Here is a 23,607-nt window from a genome sequence, read left to right as displayed (position 1 = left end):
ACCAAACTCCTGTTCTCATCCAGTCAGGGTCACCAGAACCGGCCTGATCTGGGTCAGGATCATCAGAACCAGTCTGGGTCAGGATCATCAGAACAGGTCCGGGTCGACTCATCAGAACAGGTCCGGGTCGGGTCAATAGAACCGGTTCGGGTCGGGTCATCAGAACCGGTCCGGGTCGGGTCATCAGAACCGGTCCAGCTCACCTTGCTCAGAGCCATCTCCTCCTTCAGGTTGTCGTATCTCAGCTCCAGCCTGGAGAACTCCTTCAGGAGGTTCTGGTACCGCTCCCGCTCCTGGTTCAGCTCCGTCTCCAGGGAGGCGCTGCTCTCCTCGGCTGGCGGACAAACAGGAACCGGGTCATGAGGGAACATGGACCGGTACCACCGGGCCTCCAGACGGAGGCGGACTCACCTGCAGAGTTCTTGGCCTGCTGCTGGATCCGTCGGTTCAGTTCGTCCTTCTCCGCCTTCAGCAGAGCATTTTCTGCCTCCAGCTCCTCCACCCGCTGCAGAGCAGAGTTCAGAGGTCAGAGTTCAGAGGTCAGAGGTCAGTCGAGTCCTCCATGGATGCGTCCTGCTGCGTCTCACCTGGTTCAGGCTGAGCTTCTCGCTCCCGTGTTCCTCCTCCATTCTCTTCCTCTGGGCCTGCGCCTCCTGCAGCTCCACCCGCAGCCTCTCCACCTCCTCCTGCAGCGACTCCACCTGGCCTCCGTCAGGCTGCTGGCTGCGGATCTGCTCCAGCTGCTTCTGCAGCTTGGTGACCTCTGACCCCAGCGAAACGTTCACCGTCACCAGCTGCTCGTTCTGGGTCTTGAGCTCCTTGGACTGAGAGCGACAGACCTGGATGACCTGAATGACCTGGGTGACCTGGATGACCTGGATGACCTGGATGACCTGAGTGACCTGAGTGACCTGGATGACCTGAGTGACCTGAATGACCTGAGTGGCCTGAGTGACCTGGATGACCTGAATGACCTGAATGACCTGAGTGACCTGAATGACCTGAGTGACCTGGATGACCTGGATGACCTGAATGACCTGAGTGACCTGAATGACCTGAGTGACCTGAGTGACCTGGATGACCTGAATGACCTGAATGACCTGAGTGACCTGAATGACCTGAGTGACCTGAGTGACCTGGATGACCTGAATGACCTGAGTGACCTGGATGACCTGAGTGACCTGGATGACCTGAATGACCTGGATGACCTGGGTGACCTGAGTGACCTGAATGACCTGGATGACCTGAATGACCTGGTTGACCTGAATGACCTGGATGACCTGAATGACCTGGATGACCTGAATGACCTGGATGACCTGAGTGACCTGAATGACCTGGATGACCTGAATGACCTGGATGACCTGAATGACCTGGTTGACCTGAATGACCTGGGTGACCTGAATGACCTGGTTGACCTGAATGACCTGGATGACCTGAGTGGCCTGAGTGACCTGAATGACCTGGATGACCTGAGTGACCTGGATGACCTGGATGACCTGAATGACCTGAATGACCTGGATGACCTGGGTGACCCGAGTGACCTGGATGACCTGAATGACCTGGATGACCTGGATGACCCGAGTGACCTGGATGACCTGAATGACCTGAGTGACCTGAGTGACCTGAATGACCTGGATGACCTGAATGACCTGGATGACCTGAATGACCTGGTTGACCTGAATGACCTGGGTGACCTGAATGACCTGGTTGACCTGAATGACCTGGATGACCTGAGTGGCCTGAGTGACCTGAGTGACCTGAATGACCTGGATGACCTGAGTGACCTGGATGACCTGGATGACCTGAATGACCTGAATGACCTGGATGACCTGGGTGACCCGAGTGACCTGGATGACCTGAATGACCTGGATGACCTGGATGACCCGAGTGACCTGGATGACCTGAATGACCTGGATGACCTGGGTGACCCGAGTGACCTGAATGACCTGGATGACCTGAATGACCTGAGTGGCCTGAATGACCTGAGTGACCTGAGTGAACTGAATGACCTGGATGACCTGAATGACCTGAATGACCTGAGTGACCTGAATGACCTGAGTGACCTGAGTGACCTGGATGACCTGAATGACCTGAGTGACCTGGATGACCTGAGTGACCTGGATGACCTGAATGACCTGGATGACCTGGGTGACCTGAGTGACCTGAATGACCTGGATGACCTGAATGACCTGGTTGACCTGAATGACCTGGATGACCTGAATGACCTGGATGACCTGAATGACCTGGATGACCTGAATGACCTGAGTGACCTGAGTGACCTGAATGACCTGGATGACCTGAATGACCTGGATGACCTGAATGACCTGGTTGACCTGAATGACCTGGGTGACCTGAATGACCTGGTTGACCTGAATGACCTGGATGACCTGAGTGGCCTGAGTGACCTGAGTGACCTGAATGACCTGGATGACCTGAGTGACCTGGATGACCTGGATGACCTGAATGACCTGAATGACCTGGATGACCTGGGTGACCCGAGTGACCTGGATGACCTGAATGACCTGGATGACCTGGATGACCCGAGTGACCTGGATGACCTGAATGACCTGAGTGACCTGAGTGACCTGAATGACCTGGATGACCTGAATGACCTGGATGACCTGAATGACCTGGTTGACCTGAATGACCTGGGTGACCTGAATGACCTGGTTGACCTGAATGACCTGGATGACCTGAGTGGCCTGAGTGACCTGAGTGACCTGAATGACCTGGATGACCTGAGTGACCTGGATGACCTGGATGACCTGAATGACCTGAATGACCTGGATGACCTGGGTGACCCGAGTGACCTGGATGACCTGAATGACCTGGATGACCTGGATGACCCGAGTGACCTGGATGACCTGAATGACCTGGATGACCTGGGTGACCCGAGTGACCTGAATGACCTGGATGACCTGAATGACCTGGGTGACCTGAGTGACCTGAATGACCTGGATGACCTGAGTGGCCTGAATGACCTGGATGACCTGAATGACCTGGATGACCTGAATGACCTGGATGACCTGAATGACCTGAGTGACCTGAGTGACCTGAATGACCTGAATGACCTGGATGACCTGGATGACCTGAGTGGCCTGAATGACCTGAGTGACCTGAGTGACCTGAATGACCTGGATGACCTGAGTGACCTGGATGACCTGAATGACCTGGATGACCTGGATGACCCGAGTGACCTGGATGACCTGAATGACCTGGATGACCTGGGTGACCCGAGTGACCTGAATGACCTGGATGACCTGAATGACCTGGGTGACCTGAGTGACCTGAATGACCTGGATGACCTGAGTGGCCTGAATGACCTGGATGACCTGAATGACCTGGATGACCTGAATGACCTGAGTTACAACCAGGTCAACCGTGTCAGTGCACAGGTACCTGCTCGTCCATCTTCCTCTGCAGTTGGACGATCTTGTTCTCCATGCCCGTGTTGAGCTTCTTGAGGTGCTGAGCAGAACGCGCCTCGATCTTCAGCTGCTTCAGCTGCCGCTTGGCCTGCATCCTCCTGAAGGCGCACTGGATGATGATGGCGGCGTCGCGCGCACGCCTGAACTTCTTCCTCTGCAGCCAGCCGCGCACGTGCTTCTGGATCAGCATGGCCTTGTGGTGCAGCATGAACTGCAGAGGAACCAGCAGTCAGCACCAAAACATGGAAACACCAGGAGTTTCTTCAGAATAAAAGCCTCCAGCTTAAGGAGGAGCTATAAACAGAAGACAGATTCCAGCTCCTATTGGTCAACACCAATGATCAACAGGGAAGCATTTACCCTTCAAAATAAGAGTCAACATGTGTTAGATTATTAGTAGGCTGGATTAGGCTGAGCCTAAACTAGCAATCAACAAGGGATTCATTTAGACTTTCAAAATAAAAGACTCAATATGTCACATCTTTAGACTCATTATCATGGATGTTTTCTGTTCAGAATAAATCTAGAAAATAAAAGCCGTCATGAGTTTCATAGTTTAGATACTTTAGTTACTGGAATTTTTTTCTGCTCAACAATAAGCGCAGAATTAAATATTTTAATCAAAATTAAAATATTGTAGGACAGAAATCATTCTGTTAAAAGTTAACCATTTTACTATTTTACTTTGGGCTCAGTTGAAGAAAACTGAAAAAAAATTTCTATCCTCAGCAGTAGAAACGTCATCTTTATTTTGCAACATTTCTTGTTTCCCTCCAGAACCTCCAGAATGTTCTGACCCAGCAGAACACGGCCGGCCTTTGTTCCATCCACATGATCCTGTTTACTGCAGTACGCGCAGCGACCAGCAGGGGGAGCCAACAGAGCAGAACTCTAATTATTGGGCCATCTCAGAGAAGAAGCTGATCTAAACCTCGGATCATTTCTCTGATGTTCCGGCTCAGCATCAGAACGGCGCTGAGTGAAGGAGAAAAGTGGAGTCAGCAGTCACTGCCTGACACAGGTGGGACCAAGTCACTGCTTTGCAAGTCCGAGTCAAGTCTCAAGTCGACAGCTTGGAATTTCAAGTCGTTTCGAGTCGGTTTTTTTTTTAAACAATGTTTAAGTTATGCTAAATGTAAATAATAGACCATGTGTTCTTTTTTAAAATCAAACACGCAATGCACTCATTGCAAATAAAGCACAGGGTTTTGAATTTGGATGTGATGGTAAAATAAATATCTGTCAGTCCAAGTGGGTTAAATTACAGCTAGTTTCACTACTCAGTATTGATAAAACATGTTGCCTGAATCACTAACCAACACACCAAATAATGAACTGCATTGCCATCCAGAAACACTCAGAACTGCCCCGCAGCGCCACCTTCAGGATCCTTACAATTGTACGTTTTACTGTTCCAGCAATTTCTGAAGGAGAGCAAAATTACCTGGTTTTGATTTGTTTTCTAGCAAAATTATAACACTTGGAGATGGGTTCTGTGCAACAACCATCACGCCACCATTTGAAGAGATATAACTGAAGAAAAGTAGACTTAATGCACTGACTGCAGTAAACTATTTATTGTCAATATAATTTCCCCAATATAGATGTCTTCAAATACACCCATACCTGTCAAATTTTGGATTTGAGAAGAATATGGAAAATGTCTCTGTCCAGTGCTGCTGTCAGAGGAGGGGGGAGTAAAACTAACGTAAGAGCCGTGGGGGGAGGAGGGATATTTAAGGAAAAATACAACGGGAGCAGGGTGGGAAAAGGGGTAAAACACAGTTTCCCTTATGAATCCACCATCCATCCTGTGATGGAACTGGACCCAGTTCATCATTATAATGGGACAGAGAAACTCTCTTCCCTGAGTTCAGTACAGAACCTGCTTTCTGATCCGGACCCCGCTCACTGTCCACCGGCTTCCTGAGCTAACACAGAGCACATTAGCTTCCTGAGCTAACACAGAGCGCATTAGCTTCCTGAGCTAACACGGAGCGCATTACCTTCCTGAGCTAACACGGAGCGCATTACCTTCCTGAGCTAACACGGAGCGCATTAGCTTCCTGAGCTAACACGGAGCGCATTAGCTTCCTGAGCTAACACGGAGCGCATTAGCTTCCTGAGCTAACACGGAGCGCATTAGCTTCCTGAGCTAACACGGAGCACATTAGCTTCCTGAGCTAACACGGAGCACATTAGCTTCCTGAGCTAACACGGAGCACATTAGCTTCCTGAGCTAACACGGAGCACATTAGCTTCCTGAGCTAACACGGAACACATTAGCTTCCTGAGCTAACACGGTGCACATTAGCTTCCTGAGCTAACACGGTGCACATTAGCTTCCTGAGCTAACACGGTGCACATTAGCTTCCTGAGCTAACACAGAGCACATTACCTTCCTGAGCTAACACGGAGCACATTAGCTTACTGAGCTACGCACACATACATACGGAGTGTGGAAAAACAGAGGGACGGTCTGCGCCTGTTAATACGGAATGAGTGAAATGAATTAATGCGGCCACTTTATAATGTCTTTTAAATTTTTGACTTGAGTGAAATATCAAGTCTTTTCAAGTAAACAGCTTCAAGTCAAAGTCAATGGTGTCAAAGTCAAGTCCGAGTCTTTGAGCATTTTTTCAAGTCAAGTCTCAAGTCTTGATTTTAATGACTGGAGTCCAAGTCATGTGACTCGAATCCCCACTTCTGCTGCCTGAAACTCTGGATGAGCACATAGGAGCCTGAGCCTGGTTCTGGTTCTGGTTCTGGTTGTGCCTGGCAGCTCCGGAACAGCACATAATCCCAGATAATTCCTGCTTGGCTGCTGATGACATTTTGATCATTTCCTGATTAATCATTTCACTTTGTTAGTTTGAAACCTGAGAACTCTTGAGGAGATAATACACAAGGAGAAGCTGAAGCATCAATTTACTCCACAGATCCAGTCGGTCCTACAGAACCTGCTGCCTCTGACCCGATCCTGACCCGGAGTATGGATGTGTGTCCGGTTCCGTACCTCCCAGAAGATCCTGCGGGTGAACATGCCTCGGGCGTAGGCCTGGATGGTGACCGTGGCCCGCCGGATCCTCAGGAACTTCCTCCGCTCTTGGACCATACGGTACTGTTTCTGACAGATCAGGGCGGCCCGGTTCTGACGCAGGAACTCTGCATACCTGCCGGGAACAGCAGCTGTCAACGCCACAATCTGTTTGGACCAATCAGAGGCCGAGGAGGACAGCTCACCTGCGGGCCAGGTAACCTCGGCCGTATCTCTGCAGGCCAATGGCAGCCCGGCGGACCCGGCGGTACCGGATCCTCTGCAGCCAGCCGCGGACCGTCTTCTGGATCTTGATGCAGGCAGAGCGGAATTTATCGGTCCGAAGCTTCTCCAGGTAGGCTACCTGGCCGGCCCGGAAGAAGATCTTCGTCTTCCCAAACTGGAACATGTCAGGTTCCTGGTGGGAGGACAGACAGAGCGGGTCAGTACCGACCCAGAACCAAAGAGATGTTCCGATAAGAGACCTGCTCCATCTCTGCTTAACCTGACTGAACAGAACCTGATGAACCCAAACAGAACCTTTGGACCTGAGATGTTTCTGGTTCCAGGTATTTGGAGAACCTCTTGGTTCTGGGTGATTCAGACCCAGATGTTGAGGTTCTGAATGGGTCGGGTCCAGCAGCAGTCTGTTTTCATCTGAGCCATGTCTCACCTTGATCAGCGTCTCCAGCAGGTTCTTGCACACCTGCTTCTTGTCTGCTGACGTCAGGTCCGACTTCTTCATCAGAACCCGGTACCGGCTGAAGAAGTCGGGGTAGGTCCACCTGCACACACACACACACACACACACACACACACTCCAGATTACCTGGCAGTCACATGACCCACAGCAGGCTGAGTTAACGGTGATGAAGATGCTCCTCACCTGGACGGGTATCCGGCGGCGCTGATCCGGATCGTCTCCAGAACCCCGCAGGCCCGGAGCTGCTGCACAGCCCGCCGGGAGTCAAACCTGCACGCATGCACACACACACACACACACACACACACACACACACACACACACACACACACACACACACACAAAACACACACACGTTAAAACCGCAGCCCAATCAGGATTCTCAGTCGGGTCGGGTCAGAACTTCACCTCATCTTCTTGTGGGACATCAGCAGAACCCAGCAGAACCTCTACAGCTGCTGGAACCGGCCGACTGACTGCTGAGAGTCTGGCCCGACCCAAAACATGTGACCCAAATTAGATTAGTTCTGACGCTCAGATCGCATTCCTCAGCGATGTTTATCAACTGCAGAGCAGAACCCGGACAGAACCGGAGTGGTTTAACCCCTGAGGGCTCTGAGAGCACCGCAGGATCACTGGTTCTGGTTCTGAACATGAAGCTGACCAGAATCACAGAACCTCTCAGCCTAGTTCAAGGTTCAAACACCAGGAACTTATAGCCAGTACCAAGTCACTCAGAATCACTGACTCACAGAAAGTTCTGCTCGGATGGACACGGTTCTGTTGAACCTGGTTCTGTTTAAACTGGTTCTGTTGAACCCATCTGATACCTGCTGCATGAAGCAATCACATTTATCTTTATTCTCTCAACAGTTTTCCCCCAGTAGCTCTGTAGCCTGGTCAGATCTGATCAGAACCACCCTGCTGGTTCTGGATGGGTCTGACCAGAACCATCCTGCTGGACCAGAACCAGCAGGATGGTTCTGGTCAGACCCATCCAGAACCATCCTGCTGGTTCTGGACCGGGGCAGTTCGGTAAGAACACAGACTCACGAGAAGGCCTCCTTCAAGTCGTTCGGCTTGATACAGCGTACGTAGTGCGGCGTCGTGGCGTTCAGGGTGTCCATCAGGAGGTGGAGCGACGAGCGGAACTGAAACAGAACCAACCTTCAGAACCAGAACCTTGAGAGAATGTCGGTGCAGAACCAGAACCGGACTCACCTGGTGTCCCACGGTCTTCCTGTGCTCCTTGTTGGGGACTTTGGGAACCGTTTTCAGGGAGCGGACGTTCACCTTGGAGGATTTGGAGGGCGGAGCGTCGCTCTTGTCTTGGAACAGATCAGCAACCAGCTGAAACTGGGAGGAAACAGGAAGAAGAGCGGTCCAAACTGGGCTCGGATCAGTCAGAACCTGCCTTTGGTTCTGGTTCCTACCTCGCTGGCCTTCAGGATGTTGATCTGCTCCTCATAGACGGTGTCTCTGTTCTTCTCCAGGAAGCCTTCGCACTGATACTCCACCTGCGGGATTCAGCCAATCAGGAGGGAGCAGAGGAGACAAAAACCTTGAAGTCCAATCAGAACCTGAGTCACACTGCCCTCTGCTGGAGAAATGTCCCACTACATATTTGTCTGAGATTCTAAATGTTGGGTTTTCATTCTCTGTGAGCGAGAAGCACCAGAACCATCAGGAAACGAAAGCTACATATTCCACTCTATGTATGACGAATACTGTGGTTCTGATCCGAGTTCTAAGTTTGTCCCACTCCAACTCGTCTGGACTGTGAAGTTCCCTGTAGTCGGTTCTGTGGACCCAGCAGCCGGCCCGGTTCTGCTCACCTTGTCAGCGAAGTGGATGATGATGAAGGACGTGTTGGACATTCTGGGTTTCTGGAAGTGTCCGCTGCTGGAGTGCTGCTTGTAGAGCTTCTGGGCCCAGTTCTGATCCGTTCCCTTTGGAACCTGAAGAACAGAGTCCAGTTAGAGTCCAGGTGAAGAAGAACCTCGTTCTGTTCCCTCAGAAATCTGCGTCTCCAGCAGTGAACCTCAGTCAGGACGGAAGCCGGAACCAGCAGAAAGAACCAGGTGGTTACCTTGCACTCCTCGTCCAGCAGGTCCAGGATGCCGAGCCGGGCCTCGATCAGGTCGATGCAGGGCTGGTTGTCGTAGAAGTCGATGAGTGTCCAGGGAATGTCCTCCTTCATGTACTCGTCCTGCTCCAGTTTGAAGACATGCTGTGGACACGGACAGCAGGACAGTGAGAAACACGGCCAGGGCTCTCTGACTGGGTCGGTCCTGCAGAACTCACCGAGTTGAACTGCTGCTGCAGCTTCTCGTTGGCGTAGTTTATGCAGAACTGCTCAAAGCTGTTCACCTCGAATGTCTCGAACCTGCAGGAACACGGACAGCGTTAACATGACGTGGAACCGCCACTGGGGGGCGCTCTTCCAGCTCGCCGCGCACCCATAGATGTCCAGAACCCCGATGAAGGAGTGCTGCTTGGTGGAGGTGTGCAGCGCCTTGTTGATGTGCTCCACGATCCAGTCAAAGAGCCGGGCGTAGATGTGCTTAGCGAGGGCGTCGCGGGCGTTGACGGCCTGCTGGCAGGACATGGTCTTCACAAACGTCTCTGAGGCAGTGGCCAGCTTTCGGTGGCAGAGCCAGTGGTCCATCTGCTTCAGCTCCACACCCAGCAGTCTGCAGAAGTGCTGCAGGTGGACGTCGTTTCTCTGCGGCACAAACAGAACCAAGTCAGAGCGCCGACAGAACCCCGAAGAGTCTCCGATCTGCTGGGGGACGTACTGCGACGTGGCAGGACTCTCCGTCCCGCTCAGAGACTATCTCCACGTTGCCAAGGTGAAGGATGGAGGCCATGATCTTAAAGATGCTGCTCTGACTGCTCTCCTTTATGCCTGCACACACACAAAGAGAGTTCACGCACACACACAGTTCACCCTTCACACTCCTCCTGCTGAAGAGACATCTTACCCAGCAGTGTGAAAGCCTCTCTGGTCTTCTTGAAGTCGTTGGCATCGTTAACTCCCTCGATGAAGATGTTCTCTCCTAGAGACGTGTAGGTGAAGTCTTCTGCACTCACTGAGGGAACATGAGAGAAATCAGCAGCTGCAGACTCCTCTGATGAAGACCTGGATGTCTCTGGCGTTCAGACTCACTGAGACTGAGGTCTTTGAACTCTGGCAGGCTGGCTGAGGCGCATAGCTGGTAGAAGATGTGGTAGTTCCTCTCATCTTCAGCCTGGAGAAGAGACGATAGACCTTCAAGCAGCAGCAGTGGACCGGCAGCAGGGGGTGCTGCAGGGAGAAGAACTCACCTGGAAGACGACGCGGGACTTCTCCAGCAGGTAGGTCCTCATGTTGGCTCCAATGATGTGGTAATGCCTGCTGAAGCCGATCTGGATGTACTTGCCGAAGCGGCTGCTGTTGTCGTTTCGGGTGGTTTTGGCGTTCCCGATGGCCTGAAGGGAAAGTTAGTTGGGAGGAAGACATTAGCTGTTAAATCTTTGCTATGTCTTAAAGACAGTCTCATCGGCATAGAAGCAACTCCAGAGTAAACTGGCTCATGTCTGGTTCTGTAGATGGAGCTGAACATCTCTGACCTCCATGATGGGGTTGGAGGCCAGAACCTTCTCCTCCACGTTGGCGTCGCTGGAGGAGCCACCCACCGTGGCAAAGTATCTCATGGCGTACTTTGCCGAAACAGTCTTTCCTGCTCCAGATTCTCCGCTCACAATGATTGACTGGTTCTTCTCATCTCTAATGTAAATAAGGCAAAGGTGTTCATGTGACCAGATTTATTCTGTTTCACTCAGAGAAATTTGTGAGGCCTTGAACCTGGAGGTGCTTCAGCCTCAGGCGTACCTGGCCATCTGTTTGTACGCCTCCTCGGCCACGGCGAAGATGTGAGGATCCATGTCCCCCATGTTCTGACCGCTGTAGGCGGTGATCACCTCCTCCCCGTAGATCTGCAGCTGCTCATACGGGTTGATAGCCACCAGGACGATACCTGGAACCCAGAGACATCATTAAGGAGAAACATCTTCTGGAGGAAGCTGAGGCCATATGAGCCGTTAGCGATCTGATAGAAATGACGTTAAGGTTCCCTCACTGCCTTCACTCCACCGGACGTCCATGCATAGGTCGTAACGACTGCATACTCAGTGTGGCACAGAATCACTGTTTTGTTTGCAACACAGAGGTGATAATGTAGAGCATGTTGCTAAGCAACCAGCCACAGCGTGGTAGCTACACCCTGTGGATGGGAGACGAGGCTGGGCGCCCAAATGGCTTATCAAACTTTCTGGTTTTCAAATGTTGGTCGCTGTCCTTTCTCTTCCATCCTTCTGTTTCTTAAAGGCCACTGAGGTCGTTCTCCTCATCTGCTGACACCATGGCTGACATTGTGGGAATTAAGAAATTTGTCAGGAGAAATGCAAACGCTGGCAGAGTCCACACCAAACACACAGAGCATGTTGGAGTCTGCAGAAAAACTCCAGTTTTAAAGCCAAGGACTGCAGGGGGCGGAGCTTCAACGTGTGATCAGGAAGTTTTACCGTGAACCTTTGTCTATTTGAGCTTCTTTGGCTCTCCAGATTATTCAATGAAAAGAAAACGAAAGGCCCAGAGGCAATGCTAGCTGATGCACTACTGGCTGGTGACTGCAGCCAATCCAGGAGTTCCATTCCCTTTCCTTGGTTCTGATTGGCTGAACCCCCAACAGCAGAGATCAGAAAGACTGTAGACATTAGCTTCTGCTGTGGAGCCAAGATGGTTTCTACTCTGCATATTAAGGAACATTTGATATTTCTATTAAAATAGAATATTTTTAGAGGGAGTTCAGGTATTTTAGCTGCTAGCTGCCCCCTGTATCCCTGACCACCATGAATACTGAGGGTTCACTGTAATTACATGATAAATAACGAGGGAGCCATCACATTAAAGAGTGAAACACAACAGGGTAGGAACTTTAATTAAGAAAAATATTTAGAAATTTGATTTATGAAAACATTATTTATAATGAAAGATGTTTAGAGGAAACGATAAAGTGTGATGAAAGTGGCCCAGTGGGTCAGAAAGGTTTTGGTTCTGGGCAGACTGACCGCAGTAGGTGTAGATGTTGTTGGACTCCAGGAAGCGGACCCTCAGGTTGTGCAGCACGGCGGGTTCATGAAGGTAGCTGAGAGCCGTCAGGTCGTTCTCCCCCACCAGGATGTCGGGATTCCTGAGGAACGGCAGAGCGTTGGCCTTCGGACCCACCTGGTACTCCAGGGGCTGGACCAGAACACAACACAGTCAGAACCCAGAGCAGCCATGTTGGAGCTGTTTCTGCTTGGTGTCCCATATTTCTGTCCTGAGCTAAATACTAAAACATGTTTGACCTAAACTGAGATAAAGACGGAGGAACTGATTTATTTCCTCTGAACTGGGCGTCACCGCAGCTGAAAATCAACAAGTCATAAAACAATAAAAACATTCTTCCTTCATGGTTTAACGGCTGCAGCTGTCAGGACAGAATAACTACGAGGATGACCGAACACAGAGGAGCCATTATTATTTAACAAGGTTGAAATGAGCTGAAATGACAGATCCTGGAAGCAACACGTCAAACGTCAGACGCCACAGAGTCGGGTCAAAAGCTCGGCTCTGATTTGAATACATTTACAGTCTATAAAAGGAAAACTGATTCAGATCAGAGCAGCCAATCAGAGAGCCGGTGAGCGCCGGGCGTCTGAACAGTTTGATAAAGACGGGATCCTACTGGGTCCCACTGAGTCCTACTGGGTCCCACTGAGTCCTACTGGGTCCCACTGAGTCCTACTGGGTCCCACTGAGTCCTACTGGGTCCCACTGAATCCTACTGGGTCCCACTGAGTCCTAATGGGTCCCACTGGATTCTACTGGGTCCCACTGAATCCTACTGGGTCCCACTGAGTCCTACTGGATCCTACTGGGTCCCGCTGAGTCCCACTGAATCCTACTGGGTCACACTGAATCCTACTGGGTCCCACTGTGTCCTACTGGGTCCCACTGAGTCCTACTGGATCCCACTGGGTCCCACTGAGTCCTACTGGGTCCCACTGAGTCCTACTGGGTCCCACTGAGTCCTACTGGGTCCCACTGAGTCCTACTGGGTCCCACTGAATCCTACTGGGTCCCACTGAGTCCTAATGGGTCCCACTGGATTCTACTGGGTCCCACTGAATCCTACTGGGTCCCACTGAGTCCTACTGGATCCTACTGGGTCCCGCTGAGTCCCACTGAATCCTACTGGGTCACACTGAATCCTACTGGGTCCCACTGTGTCCTACTGGGTCCCACTGAGTCCTACTGGATCCCACTGGGTCCCACTGAATCCTACTGGGTCCCACTGAATCCTACTGGGTCCCACTGAATCCTACTGGTTCCACTGGATTCTGCTGGGTCCCACTGAGTCCTACTGGGTCCCACTGGATTCTACTGGGTCCCACTGGATTCTACTGGGTCCTACTGGATCCTACTGGGTCCCGCTGAGTCCCACTGAATCCCACTGGGTCACACTGAGTCCTACTGGGTCCCAGTGAATCCTACTGGGTCCCAGTGAGTCCTACTGGGTCCCACTGAGTCCTACTGGGTCCCACTGGATCCTACTGGGTCCCACTGAATCCTACTGGGTCCCACTGAGTCCTACTGAATCCTACTGGGTCCCACTGGATTCTACTGGGTCCCACTGGATCCTACTGGGTCCCACTGAATCCTACTGGGTCCCACTGGATTCTACTGAGTCCCACTGAGTCCTACTGGGTCTCACTGAGTCCTACTGGATCCTACTGGGCCCCACTGGATTCTACTGGGTCTACTGGATCCCACTGAGTCCTACTGGGTCCCACTGAATCCTACTGGGTCCCACTGGATTCTACTGAGTCCCTCTGAGTCCTACTGGGTCCCACTGGATCCTACTGGGTCCCACTGGATTCTACTGGATCCCACTGAATCCTACTGGATCCTACTGGATTCTACTGGGTCCACTGGATTCTACTGGGTCCACTGGATTCTACTGGGTCCACTGGATCCCACTGAGTCCTACTGGGTCCACTGGATTCTACTGGGTCCACTGGATCCCACTGAGTCCTACTGGGTCCTGATCATACAGGGATGAAATGATTCATCAGATGAATCGATTACTGGATTAATTGTCAGTGACTGATTAATACGACTGAATGAGTCATTTATTTTCCAGCTTGTCAGAATAAAGGATGCTAACTCGTTAGCTTCCAGGAAACATCCGGAGAGTCCAGAGGATTCTGGATCCGCTCGCTTCCAGAACTTTCCTCCTGTTTTCAACCACATTTACAGATCTGAAATACGACGTCTCTCTGACCTCTGACCTCATGAGTAGCCGCCATCTTGACTCATCAGTACCCTGTGATCCTGATTTATTATGATTAACAAAGCAGCTGATCATCATCAATAATCAATAACATGGCTGACCTCTGTTAGAACAAATGCCTGGCCCAGACTGTACCAGACGGTACCAGGTGGTATCGTTTGGTACCAGAACCACTCACCGTCCCGTCCTCCAGCTGCAGGTGCAGAACCGCCTCGCCCTCCTTGTAGTCTCTGGTGATTTCTGCAGCTTTCCACACATCGTCCGGATCCGGGACCCAGACCCGGGTCAGCTGAAACAGAACCAGAACCGGGTCAGCTGAAACAGAACCAGACCTACAGCAGACACATGTTAGAGGAGCGGATCTGGACCAGAACCAGAACCGCCTGCAGTAGGAAGGCAGGAAGTGCAAACAGGAAGTGAAACAGCTGAGGGCTTTTACTATGGAGGAGCACTTCCTGTTGAAACTGAAGGAAAGTTTCCCAGCTGCTGACTGGGATCAACACCAGAGAATATACTGGTTCTACTGGGCCTACTGGACCCGACCCACCAGGTTCTACTGCATGTCTGATCAGCTGGTCTCCTTCTGCTTCTGAGTTCAAATGTTTGAGAAAGTTCTGTTTGTTTGGTTCTGATTCTTTTGGACTCCTGGTCCAGAAGATCCAGAAGATCCGGGATGTGTTCTGGTTCTGGAGAATTCTAGCTTGACGGTTGCCAGCGGTAACACACTGATCTGATCCCAGAATGGTTCTGGTTCCACAGCCTCAGCTGGATCAGAACCAGAAGTTCTGATCAGATGCTCATTGGATCAGAACATCCGGATGATGATGAGCTGTTCTGATGCGATCGTCTGGTTCTGATCCGGGCCCTGACAGAACCTCTGAGTGTCGATGAGTTTCAGCAGATCAAATTGGCTCCGGCTAATCGGGTCAGCGGTTCTGATGGAGGTCCACATGTTTACATACAGGCTGGAAGCTTCAGCTCCACAGGTCAGAACCGGGCCGGGCAGCACAGAACTACACATCCCACAATGCAACGGGTCCAGCTCTCCCTGCTGAGCCCAGCCGGGTCAGAACCAACTTCCTGACCCAGAACCAGGAAGGTTCTGATCCAGATCTGATCCAGAACCAGGAGCGGGGAACAGCGGTCCGGTTCTGAACCCCTCCGACCCAGTAACGGTTCTGATCCGATGCAAACAGCAAACCGGGTCAGAACCAGAGAACCTGTTGAATCTTACTGGTCCAAAGTTCTGCTGAACCGGACCGGCTGCTGTTGCCAAGGCAACCAAGACCACAGGAAGTGACATCAGCATGTAAATGTGCCGCCGCTCATTTCCATCATGTTTACATGCAGGTGAGTCACCTGTGGTCACATGATCCACAGGAGCCAATCACAGTCCAGCTCTGGAGCATCTGAGGTTCTGGTTCTGCTGGGTCACACTGCGGTTCGGCCAATCAGAGGCCTGGGGACAATAAGAGCCTGTTTATCTGGGACACACCGAGGCAGCAGCCAATCAGAGAGCAGCGTGCCGCCAGCAGGCTCTCAGCAGGAAACACACACACACACACACACACACACACACACACACACACACACACACACCCACACACACACATTTCCTCCTGACACAGAGGGAGAGGCTGGATGGTAAACATGGAGGTTTCCCTTTTATCAGCTGTGTGTAACTGTGTGTGTGTGTGTAGGTGTGTGTGTGTGTGTAACTGTGTGTGTGTGTGTAGGTGTGTGTGTGTGTGTAACTGTGTGTGTGTGTGTAGGTGTGTGTGTGTGTGTAACTGTGTGTGTGTGTGTAGGTGTGTGTGTGTGTGTGTAACTGTGTGTGTGTGTGTAGGTGTGTGTGTGTGTGTGTAACTGTGTGTGTGTGTGTAGGTGTGTGTGTGTGTGTGTAACTGTGTGTGTGTGTGTAGGTGTGTGTGTGTGTGTAACTGTGTGTGTGTGTGTAGGTGTGTGTGTGTGTGTGTAACTGTGTGTGTGTGTATTTACATCCCTTAAATTATTTTGTGTGAACTGAAATTAGGAAAATAAATCAGTTTAACATTTTCTGCAGCTATAATCTGAAAAGTGTGGCATGTTTCTTGACTTGGCTGCTTTCTGTTTTATTTCGGGGTGTCAGTCTGCAGCGGTTCTGGAAGAGCTGCAGAGAGACAAGCGCTCAGGTCTGACTGGAGAGGAGACACCAAACATGGTGGTGGCAGCATCATGCTGGGTGGAGGCTCAGATCAGATTCAAGGTTACAATGGCCTAGTCAAAGCCCAGACCTGAGCTGCTTTCCATCCAGCAGACCTGCAGCCTGAGCAGAAAACACTCCACACTATTCAGATGTTAACAAAAACCTTTTCCTTCCAGGTCAAAGGTCAGCAGCTGGGGAAGCAGGCAGGAGGATTGGACTAGACCTCCAGAAGGTTCTGGTTCTGACTGAAACCCGACCCAGCCGCTCCACCCTCAGACTCCACCCCCTGCTGCGTCGCCATGGTGACGGCAGCCCTGGGCGCGCCACAGCGCCGGGCGAGGAACTTTGATCTGAGCAGCAGAGGTCAAAGGTCACAGACGGGCACGCCTGCAGCACAGAACCAGAACCAGAAGCAGGTCAACACCTGCAGCTGGTTCTGATCCAGATCTCAGTGAAAGACCAGGACAGGTTCTGACAGAGGGTTGGTTCTGATGGACCTGCAGAGAGAAACATGGCTGCTGGATGGTTGCTAAAGGCAACAGAACCCTCAGACTGCAGGTCTACCGGGTCAGAACCAGATCCAACTGGAAGGAGGCCGGGTGAGCATTACCATCCGGACCCAGAGGTTCCCTGCTGGAACCAGAACCAACAGAGACCTGCAGAGGTTCTGGTCCGACCCGGTCTGGGTCCAAACCCAGTGTGAAGCGGCAACAATACCAAGGGGAACCAGGAACTGGATCTGTTGATATGGTTGACCCAGACCAGACGGAACCAGAACCTCAGATGAGACGGGTCTGATGAGAACTGGATCAGAACCAGAAACCAGACAGACATAATCTGTGGGATTAACTGGGCTCCAGGGGTTCTGTCCGGATTATCCTGCAGAACCCTTAGCCCCGCCCCTTTACTGCTGATGTCAGCAGGAAGACCTTCTGGACCAGAACCAGAACATCATCTCCTCCAGAACTAAAAAAGTTTCGGGTCAGAAACATCTGATTGACACAAACAATCAGAACCTTCATCTGGACCAAAACCAAAACCTTTGGGTCGGTTCTGGTTCTGGTGATGACTGAAATGATGTTCTGGTTCCGGTTCTGGTTCATCACCGCTTCTCCAGAACCCGGCTGATGATCCACCATGACCTCACAACCCATCATCAGCTGGACCGGGTCCAGAACCAGAACCCCAGTTCTTCGGCTGAACCGGTCCGGATCAGAGGTTCTGTTCCACTCCAGGGATTCAGCTCTGGCTCATTCAGAATTCCATTGGAAAACAGCCGAATTTAACCCGAACCGCAGACAGGTCCAGTTTGGTGGAGTTAACTCGGAACCTGTGAACTGATCAGAACTTTCCGAGCCGTCCTCTTACATCCGGGTACCACGGGAAGCCCCACATCTCTACGGCTTTTCTTTTTAATCCCTTTGTTCTGTCTCTGCCGCAGAACTATCCTCAACATCAACAGTGTTAAAACTAATCTGGACAATGTGTAAATCTTAAGAGGTGAACTTTGACCTTCAGAACCCATCCGAACTCTGCTGACCCTCCTGTTGGGTTCGGCTCCCAGATGAAGCGCCACATCGCCGCAGTTTTCCTGTTTTCCGCCTTTTTCCTGCCTCTCCGTCCCGTTCCCACCAACCTGAGGCGCTTCCAGCCTCCGGCAGCAACAGGTGGACCACAGCCGTAAAAACCCGCAGAAACTCCATGACGTTCGGTTCCAGCGGACCGAACCGGACCCGGATAGAGCCGCTCTGCTGACCCAGAACGGGTCAGAAGCTGCACGGAGTTCTGGACGGCAGGTGTGCGACAGGTAAACTGGACTCACCTTGGTGAACAGCTCGTTCACAGACATTCTTCCTCCTAGACCCGTAATCCGTCTAGAAGTGCCCTCTGACCCCCATCAGGAGTCCACTGAGTCCCTCTGATCCGGATCGGTTCTGGACCCGCTGCGGGGCGCCCCGGTTCCGATTCGGCCAGCACCAGCAGGTGTCCGCCGGAGTTTCGTTCACTTTGTCGGGATCGGCTCAGGTGCTGCCTCCCGCTGTCCGTCGGTACCGCCTCTTTCTCCGGGTCAGACGGTAATGCGGCCCAGACGAACCGGAACCGAGCCGGGAGTACAACCAGGAGCGCCAGCAGGTGCTGAACCGAATCCGTCCGGACAGGTTCTTCCTGACCGCCGTGTTTTCCGCCAGGAGCCCTCTGATTGGCTGTTTCCTGGATCCCAGCCAGGTTTCTACCGAAGGCACGCGCAAATGTGGAAGCACTCACGGGCACGCGCAGAGACATGGAGCAGTGGTTCAAGCGGAGGCTCGGGGACCCGCAGGGGTCGCGGGATCAGTCTGTGGGGTCAGAGGTTAAAAACGGGAGCTGGAGGCTTTTATTACATTTGAACTAATAGTCATGACCTGGTGTTGTTCAAATAAAATGTTTTAAAAATACTAAAAATGTCACTCAACTCATGAATCTTAATTAAATAATAGTGTAATTCCAGTGGGGGGTCCTGTCAGTGGGGGGTCCTGTCAGTGGTGGGTCCTGTCAGTGGGGGGTCCTGATACCGTGGTGGGTCCTGTCAGTGGGGGGTCCTGTCAGTGGGGGGTTCTGTCAGTGGGGGGGTCCTGATACCGTGGTGGGTCCTGTCAGTGGGGGGTCCTGTCAGTGGGGGTTTCTGTCAGTGGGGGGGTCCTGTCAGTGGGGGGTTCTGTCAGTGGGGGGTCCTGATACTGTGGTGGGTCCTGTCAGTGGGGGGTCTTGATACTGTGGTGGGTCCTGTCAGTGGGGGGTCTTGATACTGTGGTGGGTCCTGTCAGTGGGGGGTCCTGATACAGTGGGGGGTCCTGTCAGTGGGGGGTCCTGATACAGTGGGGGGGTCCTGATACTGTGGTGGGTCCTGTCAGTGGGGGGTCTTGATACTGTGGTGGGTCCTGTCAGTGGGGGGTCTTGATACTGTGGTGGGTCCTGTCAGTGGGGGGTCCTGATACAGTGGGGGGTCCTGTCAGTGGGGGGTCCTGATACAGTGGGGGGGTCCTGATACTGTGGTGGGTCCTGTCAGTGGGGGGTTCTGTCAGTAGGGGGTCCTGTCAGTGGGGGGTTCTGTCAGTAGGGGGTCCTGTCAGTGGGGGGTTCTGTCAGTGGGGGGGTCCTGATACCGTGGTGGGTCCTGTCAGTGGGGGGTCCTGTCAGTGGGGGGTCCTGATACTGTGGTGGGTCCTGTCAGTGGGGGGTCCTGTCAGTGGGGGGTTCTGTCAGTGGGGAGTCCTGATACTGTGGTGGGTCCTGTCAGTGGGGGGTCCTGTCAGTGGGGAGTCCTGATACTGTGGTGGGTCCTGTCAGTGGGGGGTCCTGATACAGTGGGTGGGGTCCTGTCAGTGGGGGGTTCTGTCAGTGGTGGGTCCTGATACTGTGGTGGGTCCTGTCAGTGGGGGGTTCTGTCAGTGGGGGGTCCTGTCAGTGGTGGGTCCTGATACTGTGGTGGGTCCTGTCAGTGGGGGGTCCTGATACAGTGTGGGGGGGTCCTGTCAGTGGGGGGTTCTGTCAGTGGGGGGTCCTGTCAGTGGGGGGTTCTGTCAGTGGTGGGTCCTGATACAGTGGGGGGTCCTGTCAGTGGTGGGTCCTGTCAGTGGGGGGTCCTGATACTGTGGTGGGTCCTGTCAGTGGTGGGTCCTGTCAGTGGGGGGTCCTGTCAGTGGGGGGTCCTGATACTGTGGTGGGGTCCTGATACAGTGGGGGGTCCTGATACAGTGGGGGGTCCTGATACAGTGGGGGGTCCTGTCAGTGGTGGGTCCTGTCAGTGGGGGGTTCTGTCAGTGGGGGGTCCTGATACCGTGGTGGGTTCTGTCAGTGGGGGGTCCTGATACAGTGGGGGGGTCCTGATACAGTGGGGGGGTCCTGATACCGTGGTGGCTCCTGTCAGTGGTGGGTCCTGTCAGTGGGGGGTTCTGCCACAGTCTATGATGTCTCCAAACGTCTCCGACAGGAAGCTGTCATGAATAAATTCCCACGGCTCGTCTGTGATCTGCTGTGATTCCTGCGTCTGTTTGTGGTTAAATTAACAGTGAGAGGTGAAGAGCAGGAATGTGGCAGAACCGGGCTGACCGGGTCCAAAACACAGTGAGGAAGGATGCCTGATGTTTGGGAGCTTCATTTTTGCTCATTGTGATTATTCCAGGTTGATGAACATCAGTGAATTCTGAACGTTTCACTCAGGTTTGTCCTGAAAAGCAACTTCACTCTTTACTGAGTGACTGAAGCCTCGCTCCACCCAGACGGACGACACGGCTTGTATGGAGGGCCAAAAGGGACAAAACTAAGTGAACTAGTAGTGGGAATGGCTTCAATTCTTAATACAGTTCAGTTCAGGGTCTGTAATAAATCACATTTTAATCAAAAACTATCACCAAATATGCAACATTTTCAATTCAAAAATCTTTTTTGCTACTAAATTATTGAATAAAAAGCCATTTAAACATGACAGACGTTTCTAGATTTTAATCTTCAGGTTCTTCATCAGATTGGAGCAGAGTTCATCTGTCCAGAGTTTCTCTGATGGAGCTTCATTAGAAATGTGAACTGTGGATGCTGACATTAGCTGCTACATGTGTAGCATTGAGGTGCTATTTTAGGCTTGAATAGCTTTGCTGAAGAGCTAACGCCTTTTAGCACAACTTCAACATAACAATAGTCTTTTCCAGCGTCCAATCAGATTGTTTGGAAGCAAAATTTAACCCCCAGTGGCCGAGAGGAGCAGCTTCACCGCTGCTGTTAGCAGACATAGATTCATGGGTGTTTTCAAAAACAAAATTATTTTATTTTTTTAAATAATTTTTAAAAATTATCAAAATAAAATAAAATTAAACAGATAGTGTCTAGGGCTGTAAATAATGATATTATTAAATCATTGATTAAGTGTTTACCTAATTCTTTTAATATCCAATTTACAAATATGTCATTAAATCATTAAGATGCAAACTCATCATTAATTATCTTGTTGAATTGAAATTTGAAAATGATGGCGGCCGTCATGACGGAGGACATTGATGAGTTTACTGTGAGTTCAGAGAGATTTTACATTCAGAGCAGGAGGTTCTCATCCAGACTATGTGGCACATAGCAAACACCAAACCTGTGATCAGAACCGATCAGAACCGATCAGAACCTGAACCATTCTGGCCTGCAGGGCTTAACTCTGGATTCTAACCTCACTTCACAGCGCAGTCTGAGATTTCTCCCATTGATTTGAATTCCTCCAATCACACAACAGAAAGAGGAGAACGATGAAGAACGACTCTGCCTGTAGTTTTAGCAATAACAGCTTCTGAGGAAGTAATAATAATAATAATAATAATAATAATAATAATGTTTGGGACATTTTATCGTTTGTTTACAGCGTAGCTTCTTAGCTAGCTCCATTCTCGGTCAAGCTAACGCATTACGTCACAGCCAGACGATAAAATCCGATCATTTAAACCACAGGTGTAAACTCCAGTCCTGGAGCAGATGTTCCTCTGATCAGGTCATTAAGGCTCTGGAGACCTGAGCTACACCAGGAGGAGATGAAGTGTTTTTACCTGTGGCTCATCTAAAACCTGCAGAGGACTGGAGTTTAAACAGACAGTGAATATTCCCCACAGCAGAACTCCTGAGTGACCCGGCTGTTATCAGCCCGCTTGCGTAATGTGATGGTAAGTGAACTTTGACCCCGCCACCCGTCAGAGGCTCCTTACCTTACAGTAGGGGTTATAATCAGAGGCCATCCTGCCGGGTTCAGAACCAGACGTGTCTGAGCCGCAGCTATTATCCCAACCGGTCCACTCCCAGACACACCTGCTGCAGGTATGAGCCGCTCACCTGGAGGCCCCGCCCACTTCCCACACTGTCACAGCGCTGCCAGAGATCAGACACTGCAGATGGGGGGGGCTGCTGACCAGCGCCCCTAAATAAAACCTGGTTCGGTCTGGGTTCTGGTTCTGATCCGGGATCTGGTCCGGACAGGTGAACATTAAACTTTTACTGTGAAGAGAAAGCAGTGAAACAGAGCAGAGATGGTATCAGGGCTGACTGATGTGAATCGGATCAGAACCAGTTCAGATCCTATCAGAACTAGTGATAGGATACGGTCCCACAGTGAAGCACGGTGGTGGCAGCATCATGCTGCCCGTATTCATTAATGGGAGGTTTTCTGGAGCCTCAACTGCCTGCAGCTGAACTGCTGGACCAGAACCAGAACCAGAACCAGAACCAGATGTCTGACCCAGTCTGGAGGCTCGTCTCTGAGTGGAACCGGACAGAACTTGGTAGGGTTCTGGAAGGATGAACTGGGCCGTCATGGACTCAAACATTTATTGAGTGTTTAGTAAAAGATTAATTTTTAATGAATCAGTTCATTAAATGAATCAGTTCATCAGCCTGATGGAAACACAGCTGCTGTTATCTTATTCTGTCTGGTTCTGGTTCTGCTGGGTTCTGGTTCCAGGTCCAGTCTGAAGTCATTGCAGAACCATTGGGACAATTTTGGGTTTAGGTCAGAGCAGCCAGGCTCTTTCACAATAAAAGCCTGAGGGTGGAGCAGCAGCTGAGCAGTCTGTGCTACTGAGTCATCCTGCTCCCTCTGACTCACCTGATCCAGGTCTGATCCTGGATGATCCGGTCTGCCGACCCAGAGTCTGGTTCCGCTCTGAGCAGCTGGCCGGCAGCGCCCCCCGGTGGCCGTCTGGGAGAGCTGAGCGCTGAACCGATTATTGGACATTTTATGGATATTATGATGATCGATGACGTTCGTCAAACTGTGTCGTCTGCAGGTTGTAATAATAATAATGATGATGATGATGATAATAATAATAATAATAATAATAATAATAATAATAATGATAATAATAATAATA

General features: G+C 51.3%; 1 protein-coding gene across 3 annotated transcripts in view; it reads right to left on the bottom strand.

Moving 5' to 3' along the window:
- Positions 1 to 22,532, bottom strand: part of myo5b (myosin VB) — a 38,405-nt gene extending 15,873 nt beyond the window's left edge. For 2 of the 3 annotated variants that reach the window (XM_088011256.1, XM_088011255.1), the window contains exons 1-24: positions 22,450 to 22,532; positions 14,726 to 14,836; positions 12,281 to 12,452; positions 11,043 to 11,187; positions 10,781 to 10,937; positions 10,496 to 10,639; positions 10,338 to 10,419; positions 10,153 to 10,260; positions 9,967 to 10,076; positions 9,628 to 9,893; positions 9,473 to 9,554; positions 9,258 to 9,398; positions 9,004 to 9,126; positions 8,602 to 8,685; positions 8,390 to 8,524; positions 8,222 to 8,319; positions 7,352 to 7,438; positions 7,139 to 7,250; positions 6,672 to 6,883; positions 6,445 to 6,601; positions 3,400 to 3,639; positions 588 to 824; positions 412 to 505; positions 204 to 334 (exon numbers count right to left, since the gene is read on the bottom strand). In XM_088011256.1, coding sequence (XP_087867382.1) covers positions 204 to 334; positions 412 to 505; positions 588 to 824; positions 3,400 to 3,639; positions 6,445 to 6,601; positions 6,672 to 6,883; positions 7,139 to 7,250; positions 7,352 to 7,438; positions 8,222 to 8,319; positions 8,390 to 8,524; positions 8,602 to 8,685; positions 9,004 to 9,126; positions 9,258 to 9,398; positions 9,473 to 9,554; positions 9,628 to 9,893; positions 9,967 to 10,076; positions 10,153 to 10,260; positions 10,338 to 10,419; positions 10,496 to 10,639; positions 10,781 to 10,937; positions 11,043 to 11,187; positions 12,281 to 12,452; positions 14,726 to 14,836; positions 22,450 to 22,479 — 3,258 coding nt within the window. In that variant the 5' untranslated portion in view covers positions 22,480 to 22,532. Of the gene's footprint in view, positions 1 to 203; positions 335 to 411; positions 506 to 587; positions 825 to 3,399; positions 3,640 to 6,444; positions 6,602 to 6,671; positions 6,884 to 7,138; positions 7,251 to 7,351; positions 7,439 to 8,221; positions 8,320 to 8,389; positions 8,525 to 8,601; positions 8,686 to 9,003; positions 9,127 to 9,257; positions 9,399 to 9,472; positions 9,555 to 9,627; positions 9,894 to 9,966; positions 10,077 to 10,152; positions 10,261 to 10,337; positions 10,420 to 10,495; positions 10,640 to 10,780; positions 10,938 to 11,042; positions 11,188 to 12,280; positions 12,453 to 14,725; positions 14,837 to 18,554; positions 19,057 to 22,449 lie in introns of those variants that run through there. The other variant, XM_088011257.1, reaches the window with a different exon arrangement.
- Between the last annotated feature and the right edge of the window lie 1,075 nt (positions 22,533 to 23,607).

This window comes from Poecilia mexicana, unplaced genomic scaffold (genome assembly GCF_051168715.1).
Source record: "Poecilia mexicana isolate PSO_F unplaced genomic scaffold, ASM5116871v1 scaffold_12, whole genome shotgun sequence".
NCBI lineage: Eukaryota > Metazoa > Chordata > Actinopteri > Cyprinodontiformes > Poeciliidae > Poecilia > Poecilia mexicana.
Note: the sequence above shows the minus strand (reverse complement) of the source record. Positions and strands in the feature narration are given on the sequence as shown.